The 11,578-nt window shown below is 44.7% G+C and overlaps 1 protein-coding gene across 1 annotated transcript; it reads right to left on the minus strand.

The window, feature by feature from the left end:
* Positions 1–1,438: 1,438 nt before the first annotated feature.
* Positions 1,439–3,556, minus strand: LOC121835488 (piggyBac transposable element-derived protein 4-like). Its single transcript, XM_042289731.1, has 2 exons — positions 3,469–3,556; positions 1,439–3,227 (listed from the first exon to the last, which is right to left on the minus strand). Exon 2 carries the CDS (start codon positions 3,223–3,225, stop codon positions 1,522–1,524), a length of 1,704 nt encoding a protein of 567 aa, XP_042145665.1. The 5' UTR covers positions 3,226–3,227; positions 3,469–3,556; the 3' UTR covers positions 1,439–1,521.
* Positions 3,557–11,578: the final 8,022 nt, after the last annotated feature.

Consider the following 11,578-nt stretch of genomic DNA (forward strand, 5'->3'; position numbering starts at 1 on the left):
GATGAGATAAAGGCCCATGGATTCGAAAACTGCGTCGGCCGTTATTTTCCCGTTGAACTTTTCAGAAAATCACTTATAACTTTTGAATAAGGTATCGGATCGGGCTGAAACTTTAGCATCTGGTTGTGACCTCTAGCGCTACCTTTTGGCGGAGAATGAGCGTTCGGCGATGCCTAGATTATTTTTGCGGTAAAAAAAAATCACAAAAAAACCTGTACATTTTTTTGCGACACTCTTTGCGTATAAGTGACGATGGCTTCTAATAAATTGAATTGAGTGCCGTATCTCCTGTCGTCTGCGCGTCTTCATCGTCACCGCTATGTTTCCGTTCCTAACGCTTTAGTCTGTTTTATTCATCAACGCAGGGTTGGGCGGTATCGCGATACAAATGTATCGCGGTAGTATTTCAGAAATACATTTCTTATCTGTATTTCTGTATCGCGATACATTGTTTTTTTTATTTTTTATTTTACAATACTGCAGGCCAGTTCTCTGGCCCAAGCAGGAGGGGCAAAAAATGCAACATATGGGTGCACATGAAAAAATGACAAACACAATAATACAAAAGAAGACAAGACCACTGCTGCGGAATGCATTATCGATTTAGGTACCGTTCTAATTCCTGAATGAAATTGGCTGACTGAATAATGGTTTCTGGTAGCAAGTTCCAGTCCGAACTTGCTTCACTAGTATCTGTATTTCTGTATCGAAATACAGTTTGGAATGTTTCTTTGTATCGCGATACGATCAGGATGAAATGTATCTCGTTACATTTTTTTGAGAAATACTTCCCCCCTCCCCCTCAAAAAAACAAAAAAAAAACAAGTCCGAACGTATATTTTTTTATTTGTTTTTACTTCTCAGGGCATCAGAGTTAAGGAGATGCTGGGGCATTGTTGCTATGCTGACCAAAGGTTCCTTCCGATTCTCCTGGCAATTTTTCTATACGTCCTCCTCTCTCTTCTGAGAAGTGTTGCGTAGTCGGGGACTCGAACCAAGTGGCGTGCCAGGAGTGGAGTCAGAGCATCTTCTGCCACAGGTCCTTAGGTAGGGATTTCTTGAGTTATTGTTCGCTGGAATCCAATGTCCGCTTATAAATGTCTCTCTTGCCTTAGCGTACACAATACGCGCAACCGGCAAGGCTGAGTCACACACAGTCTGTTGCAGCACGAGCCTGGCGGTGGTTGACTTTAACCCTTTGAGGGACAGGTTGACTTCCTGATAAAATTTCGGATTAAAACTTTGCACATGGCAGTAAAACACCCTAAATATGTGCCTCAAATAACTTTTGGCGAAAACTTACGTATAGTTAGGTCAAACGTAGGTGGTACATTTGCGAGACCACTGTACCAGACCGGGTAAAAAATAAATGAATAAAGTCAGAATTTCTTTTTCACGCAATATTTAATAATTTATCCAGCTACAAGGTTATATAAAGGTGAAGCTCTCTTTAGAAACACAAAACATGTTATATGACAACGGTAGTTCTTAGTTGTTTCAGTGAGAAAAGACTTCCGTTCCTCACTTTCGATGGAAACCAAGAAAGCAGTTTCGGGTTCCCTGCAGGCAAAGGCCAACGTTGCACACTTCGCACATCCATCGTGTGCGGCACGGATTATCTTTTGTGCTGCATAACGCACACCTTCTCGACGTCGAGTGGATGGGGAGATGGCTAACCTTGTTGTAGCGTATGTCTTGTGGCACGTGTGGCTTGTAGGAAGGGAGTTCGACTTTTCGCTTTTTATGCGGGTTGAGGTCTGGAGCACCCATGAGTCCTTCCGCGACCTGCAGTTTGAATTCTTTCAACGGCGGAACACGCTCCCCCGCCATAATTTGCTTGAACAAAATATGGGCATTCACAACACTCACATCCATGAAATGAAAAAAAATTCTATGCCACCATTTTTTACTTTTGCGATCCACTTCATAATACGATTTCAGCATATCTGCCTTATCGACGTAGCCCATGTGTTGGTTGTAGTCGATGATGACTTGTGGACAGGGAACGTCTTCATGAGCTCCGTCTTTTAGCCTCCTCTTCACGGTTTTAATTTCGGAAGGCGTGTGAGCATTGGATATCATTGTGACACATCTCTTGTCTTTCCACTTGAGAACGAGCATTTTGTCATCAGGACACATCCTCCAATCGACGTCCCCTCTTTTGAGACCGGCATCTGTACAGAGCTGGGGCAGTTGCTTGCGATTAGCTCGCACAGTTCCTGTAGCATAGATCTGAACGCTTGTGAGATGTTCGACCAGAGGTACGGATGAGAAATAATTATCGAAATAGACGTGATAGTTTTTTCCTTTGAGGCATTCGGTGAGGTCTCGTACAACTCGCTCGCCTAGACCTTGCTCGCTGCTTTGGTTGTCTGCCTTACCCGCATAGATTTGGAACTGGCAGACATAACCCGTCTCGTCAGCACGGGTCCACACCTTGTAGCCACGCTTGATGGGCTTCATGGGCATATATTGCTTCAGCGCAGACCTCCCTTTGAAGCGAATCATAGACTCGTCGATACTCTGGTTTTGGGAGGGAAAATAATTCGTGAAAAACGTTTGCGCCAGTTTATCAAGCAGTGGACGCACCTTGTAGAGCTTGTCGAAGCCCGGGGATCCACGGTTAGGAGCAACAGCATTGTCGTTGAGGTGGATGCTCGTCAAGAGTGCCCCGAACCGACGCATAGACATCTGCCGTGAGACAAACGGGTCTCTCAGGCATTCGCGGCTTGACCAGAAGTCCCTGTAGCTTGGTAGCTTCTTTATGCCCATAAGCATGTTGATGGCCAGAAATGTTTTTATCTCTTCTTTATTAGTTGGGGAAAAAGCTTTCCCCGTCTGCGTTGCGTAAAGGTTCGTCTGAAAGACAATGTCCTCAATGAAGTCTTCAGGAACTAATTCCAGGAAGACGTCCGCCGGCCGCTTGTCTTGAGCATCAATTTTCAAGCTGTCTTGCACGCCAGATGCCTCAGCACATGCGTTTAGTTGTGGCCTGTAGTCTTTTTTTACCCAACGCTTTGCCGATGAACTTGTTGGTGTGGTGCACGCCATGAGGTCATCGTCAGAGTCCTGCGAGCTTTCCGACTCAGATGGTTCCGCATCACCTTCTTCTATCTCGGTTTCGTCATCCGTGGTAGATTCTCCGGATTCATCGTCTGAAGGTATATCTTCAATCACGACATCGTGTCTTCTCCGACCATAGAACGACTTCGACCCAAGTTCCATTCCTATAGAAAAAAAAATATTTGATTTCTGAAATACTCAAGCGTTTGGTAAGTGAAAATATATGCCTACATTATACAAAAAAGTATGAGTGAAATACACAAACCAAAAGCTTGTATGCTTATTTTGTAAAATTTACTATCATGCAATGTTTCAGTACAGTGGTTTCAAAAATGAACCACCGCAGTTTTTTGCCAACCGAAAGCTTAGAAATGAAGACTGATCTTAGTAAGAAGTATTACTTGCCTCTTGAGAGCTGATAGAACAACTTGCAGAACAATTTTCTATATTATGGCACGTGAAACAGAGGGAGTGACGCGTCGATGTGAACAAGTGGAAGCCACGTGTTGAACAACGTTTTTCCAGCGTACTAAAGAGCAGCCGTGCAAAATAATGGAAACATTTAACGTTCCTGTCGAGAGAGGGCGCCACCGACCTGCAAAGCGCGGCGGTTTCAAATGGATACCACTGTCCGTTTTGCTCTTGGGCGACGTTTTTTTGGTGGTATCATGTTGAAACCACAATCCCTCAAAGGGTTAAATAGTAGGATGACTCACGCAACGAAGTTCAACACATATTCGAATGCGTCTGCGGCTGCGCCCGTAATATTGCACGACTCAAGCGTACGTCATCAGCCGACATGAACGTGACCCGCTGCTCTGGGGATCCGAAACCCAGGAGGGAGGCTAGACGTGGCCTCGCTGTGCCGACCCAGACTTCTTACACCTGCGACTCGTCTCGAGCGCGCCGTTTCTCGGAGAGCTCGCACCTGTGCCGGCAATATCAGGTCGCAGTCCACGAGGTCTCTGTTTGGGGGATGCTATGCGAAACTTGATGACTGCAATCCATGTGTCGGTGGCGGAGTGTCTGCAGGAAGGACTTTCACAACAGGAATGCTATCGTATCTTTTTTTCAACCGTAACCGAACGTGAGACACGTGTTCCAGGATGCTTCAGGTGGTCCACTATTCTCGAAAATTCCAAATGACACTGCCTGCACGATCTTCAACGAGGTAACCTACAAGGAAAGTACCTATTGTACTTTCATACAGCAGTGAGGTAAAGTGTAATGCTCTAGGCCACACCTACGGATAAAATATACCAGTTTATTCCACCGCGACTTCATGTGATCAATGTTCGCAGGGACGTCCTCCTTGGACAGGGGCGTGGTGGCGTTTTGATGGGATTTAGGGTGTCATAGAATTTATTTAGAGGTCGAAGTATTTTCGCATCCCTCGTCATAAAGACAGGATGTCAGGGAAAGGACCGCAGTCAGTCCTTGGTAGAACGTTTTTTTTTTTTTGTTTTTTTGTTTTAGCCTATTGAAGACTCCTCGTCGTCCGAAACCACTGCCTTCAAGGCAAAGTGCCAAGCCTACGGGAAAGCAATTTTGGGGTCACAAACTTCCACTTCAAGCTTCATCTCAGTTGGCGTCTCTAAAAAATTTGAAAAATGTATTGCAGTATCAGTATTTCTGTATTCGTATTTCTGCCCGCTCTAAAATGTATTCCTGTATTTGTATTTCCAAATACTTTTTGCCTCTATTTCAAATGTATTTCCGATACGTATCGCGATACATTTTTACAGATGTATTTTAGTATCTGTATTTTGGCTACTTTTTTAATGTATCCCAGTATTTGTATTTCCAAATACATTTTTGAGTACTTCTGCCCAACCCCGATCAACAGAACGTTTACAAAAAAAAAAAAAAAAGAAGTGGGGGAACTACACAGTGCAGGAATGACGACGTCTGGCAGTCGTGTAGGTCATTGAAAAGTATTGACCTTACATGAAACACATGCAGTTTAAGATCCACACCGACAATTCAGACGACGGACCAATACGCAAACTGAGTGATCACGTGACTACTCGTCCTATAGTCACCCGCCTCCCAAGTCAGTGTCCAATAAAAGTTACACTATAACCATCGGCTTCTCTCTACTAGATGTCCAGGCCCAATGCTCCACCTTGCAACATGCATGAGCGGTTAGGTTGCGTCGCCAAGCGGTCGTGCTTTATTTTTTTTTTCTCTCATTACTATTGAAGATGTGTCAAACATATTTTTAACAACATCTGGGAGACGTTTCTGGCAGCGAACACCTTGATTCAAAAAGTTTAAGTAAGACTGACCCCCGAAATCAGAAACGAGCCTTTCCTTTTTGCGTTGTCTTACCTTACGCAAGGCATGGAAAATGTCTCATTTACAGGCAAGGTGCGATTTCGCGTCACAAACCCGCCTTCATCTTTTCTTAGGTAAGGAGCAGACGAAGGACACCTTGGTTGAGTAACGAAATGATGAGCACGCCTGGAGGTGAGATTATAGTACATTTTGATCGCCAATCACACAATAAACGCTTTCATCAAAAGTTTAGCGATTGACTGTTCGTGTAGACTGTTTGGTACCTCCAACAACCAGATACATTTTAGTGAAAAACCCGAGACTGAGGTAATGACAGACGACGACAAGGAAGAGAAGGAGAACGTCTCAAACACAGCTAAACCTTTATTGAGGAAAGGACCCTTTATATAGGGTTGAAAAAAGAAGGAAGGAAAGGGAACCCTTCTTCACATCACCTCTCTCCACAAAAGGTACGACACCAACTCTCTTCACAAAAGACACGACATCGGACCTCTAACAACGGGGCCAAACCAGCAAAAGAACTGACAGCACCAAAGATAACACATAAAAAAAAGAACCTGGAAAATAACAGATTGCACTGGACCTTTCACTGAGAAAGTCAGCTATAAAACTACCAAAACAAAATGTTACCAATACCAATAGAGATTTAAAAATCCCTTCTATTCTGCATTTAAAGACAAAGAAGGCTCGTTCACTGCATTCCCATGCTTCGTTATTGCGATTGACTCTTTCAGCAGGCGCTTGTGGTCGTTTTGTTTTGTTACAATTGTGGTTGTAGATTTCCATAAAGGCACGCAATTGCTACACTCCTGAATGTGCTTGGACACCTCGGAATACGGATCCTGTTTTTTTACACAACGTTTATGTTCACCTAGTCTATCATTAATACAACACTTCGTTTGACCTATATAGCACAAACCACAATCAAAAGGGATCTTGTAGACTATACCTGAAATACATGTAACACACTTTTCCCTGTGCGTTTTTTTTAATTCTGGGCGGAAGCGAACGGAGTTGACCGTTTCAAACTGCTATCTGTGCAAAACGCCATGCGTAAACAAAACTCCTCACCAACTGATTTTAAATTGTGTGAAATTGTATGAAAAAACAGTACGACAACAAACTTTTCGTGCTCGGGCATTTTCCTAATTTGTTTGCCTTTTTCAACACTGTACGAAAGCTGCTTGGAAACGAATTCTTGAGGATACTTTGCAACATTTAGCCGGGAAAACACAACTTGAATCGACGTCATAATGGAGTGCCAACAAGGCTTTTGAACCGTGTTGTTAATCATGTTTCGAACCAATCCTGCCTTGACGTACTTTGAATGGCAACTATCAAAGGGAAGTACTGGTTTAGCGTTTTCTTTGCCATACGACCAACATAAACCGGGGACCAATCTGAGCTGGAGGTCTAAATATTGAAGTACGTTGTTGGCTGGCTATTCTATAGACCACTGCAACTCCGGTGCCTCGCTGTACAGGGTATTCTCAACGGAACCAGCAAGGGCTGAGTCACGGACACGTACCAAAATGTCATCCACGTATCTTCTAATAAGTACTGAGCTCGAGTGATAATGTTCGATCATCTGTTTCAATTTTAGGTCTAAGCTCCGGAGGTATATTTCTAAAAGGGCCGGGGCGACAGCCGAACCAATACATACGCCTTGACGTTGAATGTATTTCCGCTCATCATAGTTTACCACTGTGGACTTTAGATATAGTTCAAGTATCCTTAGAAAACCATTGATCTCTATACAGTTAAAGCCCAATGCATGCCTTCTTCCAATAAAGGTATTGTGGCAAGTAGGTATGACTCAGCTTCAAGCCATCACAATATATACTTTGTTCATTTCTGATCACCTGCTGTAGTCACCACTTCTAGTCAGTTTTAAGCTTGTTGCTGTAGTACATACAGATTTGTTTTAAATTATTGTTGAGTCATTTTATCAGCCCAGTCTATAGCGTCCTTGCTCGTATGTATACACTTCTTTTGGTTTAATTTGAAACAACAATAAATCTGTTTTCGTACATGTACCTGACTCATTTCATCTTTGCAAGGGTAGTAAATTGCAATTAATTTCGTCTCAATATGTGCTGTGATGAAAAGGAGCTCGGTAATGGTCGTGCATTCCAGCGCTGTTGTTAATAGTGTGCAGTGCTGTGCCTTTTACAAACATTCTTTTACTCAGTTAACGGACATGCTACGATCAAGCTTCTTCAAAAGGTGAATGCAGTCAATTATCTCCAGTTATGTATATAATGCACTGGAGTCCGGTGGTTCATCTTCTGGAAAACATTGCTATGTGTGCGAAAAGGGACCTCGTTGAAGACCAAGGACGCAATATTTTGCTGCAAGTCTTAGCTTTTTCAGTCCTTGGAAAAGCCATGTCTGTAGCGAAACACTGCCTGTCGTTGGGTTTCAAGGAGGTTCCTTTCCAACACCTTTCTTTCAGCTTTGACTACCTACGGTTTTGTTGGCACCCAAGTTTATAAAACATTAAATTCACATCAAAGAAAATGGTACTGCTACACTAGCAGAATATCCACAAAATGTTAGAAAGAACTTTTCAGTTGATGAAGAAAAGTGTTGTAATCAGACGCAATTGCTACCCATGCAGTTCGCCTTGTTCACAGCAGAGGCATGGGTAGCATGAGTATCGGTTGCGTCTGATTTACAATATTTTTGTCTTCGTCAACTGAAAAGTTCTTTCTACCATTTTGTGTGTTATTCTGCTAGTGTAGCAGTACCATTTTCTTTTGATGTGAATTTAATGTTTTACAAACGTCGCATACCGGTTGTAAAGGTGTTTCTCAAATGTTAATATAATGTTTCTTTGAATGTTAGTTTCATGTTTTGCAAACATTAAATTTATGTTGTAGGAACATTTCCTGTGTGTTCAAATAACGTTTGGAAAAGCATCAATCTAACTTACGCATAAACGTTGTGAAAACATTAAATTAAATGACATTAAGGAGATTTTTCAAACGCTTGGGCCAAAGAAACAAATAAAATTATTATAATGATTTAATGCTACCGGGGCCACTGCAAAAAAGCATTCTAGGGCACAAATGGTGAGGTCCTCCTATGCTTTGTCTATGCACTATAATATATGGCGTGCAAATTGTTATGGAGGTCGCCGACGCGCCGACGCTAGCGAGCTCCGGAGTCCAAAGCGACCGAGCGAGAGCAACCGTTCGCACGCGGAACCCGAAATATAAACATCCGTCCCGCCGCTCCGCGCGTAACCTGAGCGCCCCGTACCAGAGGCGCCTTTCTTTTATTTCGTATTAGATTTGATAAACGAAACGTCAGTCTTCAGCCAGACTCCGGCACGAAAGGTTGTCTATGTGTGCCGCGAGGAGCGTGTGTCCGGCGAAGAACGCAGGCTGCAACAGGTGCAAGAAAAGGGGACATTTTGCAACAGTCTGCAAATCTTCAACTACCGTGAACTCCCTCGTACACGAACAAGGATTCGTAGGAGCTGCAGCTTCTCCTCAACCAGCAAAATGGGACATCGAGATATTCGTCTCCGAAACTCCTGTTGTTTTACGAATAGACACTGGAGCAGACGAAAAGGTGTTACCAGCTGCTATCTTTCAAAAGGTCTTCGCAAAGTGCCACAAGCTCTCCGAGCCCCAACGCCGACTTCATGGTCCAGATGGACGACCCCTTAAAGTCATGGGATCAGCTCGGATGAAGCTCAACTGCCGTGGGAAACAAGCACTCGAAGATGTTTACATCGTGAAAGGACTTCGCAAACCTCTCTTGGGTAAGCCAGCTATCGAAAAGTTTCGGCTTTTCCCTCAAATCTGCATGACTGCGAACAATGCTTGCGAACCGAAGAAAGAGTTCTCTCACCTGTTTCAAGGACTGGGATCTCTCGAAGGTGCTCACGTTCTCAAGCTGAAACCTAACGCGACGCCGTTTGCTATCGCATCACCGAGTAGAGTACCGCTTTCGCTGTATCGAGAAACGCAGAAAGAGCTAGAAAACATGCAGTCGCAAGGTGTCATCTCTCCAGTAGAAGAACCTACTGAATGGTGCGCGCCGATGGTCATCGTCCCCAAACCGTCTGGCAAAAGTCGCATTTCTGTTGACCTCACATAACTAAACAAACACATTCAGCGCGAATATCACCCTATCCTATCAGTGGAGCACACGCTGAGAAGGCTAGCGGGAGCCAAGATCTTCTCAAAGCTGGACGCGAATTCTGGGTTCTGGCAGATCCCTTTAGACGAGAAGTCACGAGTCGTGACGGCATTCATCACCCCGTTTGGAAGATTTTGTTTTAATCGCCTACCATTCGGAATCACGTCAGCACCGGAACACTTCCAGAGACGTATTACACAACTTCTTCAAGAAATGGAAGGAGTACTTTGCCACATGGACGATATCTTGATATAGGCGTCATCGTCCGAGCAGCACGAGCAACGTCTGCGAGAAGTCCTCAGGCGACTCTCATTAGCAGGACTCACGCTCAACGAGGAAAAATGCGTCTTTCGAGTGAGAAGTATCAAGTTCCTAGGTCATCAAGTAGACAGCGATGGTGTCCGTCCAGACGAGACAATCGTCAACGCAGTAAAACAAATGCCCGTACCGACTTCAAAGCAAGAAGTCAAGCGCATCATGGGTATGGCGACATACCTAGGACGATTCGTGCCACACCTGTCTGACCTACTGCATCCATTATCGTCACTGCTCAGTTCCAAAATGGATTTCGTGTAAGATCATCCTCAGCAGAAAGCCTTCACAAAATGGAAGGAAATCCTCTCAACCTGCCCCTTTCTCGGAATTTACGACGCCAACAAACGATCGATTGTATCGGCAGATGCGTCATCCTACGGCCTGGGAGCAGTGCTGCGTCAAGAGCAGGAGGATGGATCATATCGCGTCATCGCCTATGCGTCCAGAACACTCACCGAAACAGAGAAGAGGTACGCCCAAATCGAAAAAGAAGGTTTAACACTCACGTGGGCATGCGAAAAATTTCGAGATAACATCGTGGGAACGCACTTTTTACTGGAAACCGACCACAAACCACTCATTTCTCTGTTCGGATCAAAGTCATTGGACGACCTAACCCCACAGCTTCAGAGACTGCGCATGCGTTTAATGCGCTACTCATTCGAAGTTCTCCACGTTCCGGGAAAGGAACTCCAAGCAACCGATTCGTTGTCAAGAAGCCCTCTGCCATAGCGGCAAGACAGAGAGATGCAAGAAGAAATCGATTGCTTCATTCAACACATAGAGACGTCCCTACCAGCAACTCAAAGTCTCAATGGATAACGGCAGAACAAAACAAAGACCGTGTTTGCCAAAGACTCGCCAGCTACAGCCATAAAGGTTGGCCAAATCGTCGAGATCTCGGAACAGACCTCAAAGTGTACTACGAGTACCGTCATCACATTGCCGTGCAAAACAGCCTTCTCGTGAATGGTTCTAGAATAGTGGTACCAGAATCCTGCCGTCCACATATCCTGCAACAACTTCATGAAGGACACATGGGCATAAGCAAATGCAAAGCACGGGCAAATGTATCGGTATGGTGGCCGAGGATAAGCGACCATATCGAGCGCCTGGTCAAGAACTGCGAAGAATGCATTAAAACTGCCAGAACCGAAAGCTTCCCCTCATCCCGTCAGAGTTTCCTAGTCGACCGTGGAAGAGAGTGGCGATGGACCTCTTCTTCATTCACGGGAAATGGTGGCTGGTCATCGTCGACTACTACTCTCGCTACCCCGAAATCGCTCGACTGGAAAGCCTCACAGCCGTTTGCGTAATAATGCACTGCAAATCGATATTTGCGAGGCATGGCATCCCAGAAGTAGTGGTGTCTGATAATGGTCCTCAGTTTGCGGGAACCACAGGTTCAGCATTCACCAAGTTCTCACAGACCTACGGATTTAAGCAGATCACATCAAGCCCTCGCTACGCGCAGAGCAATGGGATGGCGGAGGCTGCGGTGAAGATCATAAACAGATCACTCACAAAACGGAAGATCCGTACGAGACACTCATGATCTACCGTTCAACGCCTCTGCGCAACGGATTCAGTCCGACAGAACTTCTCATGGGGAGAAGGATGCGTACAACCGTACCGATCGCCACCCAGCTCCTGGAACCAAAGCTACCCGACCAAAAAGAACTGCGTCGCTATGAGCAAGAAAACAGGAACCGACAAAAGCAATACTTCGACCGGCGACACGGAGTGCGTC

This window comes from Ixodes scapularis, unplaced genomic scaffold (genome assembly GCF_016920785.2).
Source record: "Ixodes scapularis isolate PalLabHiFi unplaced genomic scaffold, ASM1692078v2 PGA_scaffold13__105_contigs__length_92229423, whole genome shotgun sequence".
In the NCBI taxonomy this organism is placed as follows: Eukaryota; Metazoa; Arthropoda; class Arachnida; order Ixodida; family Ixodidae; genus Ixodes; species Ixodes scapularis.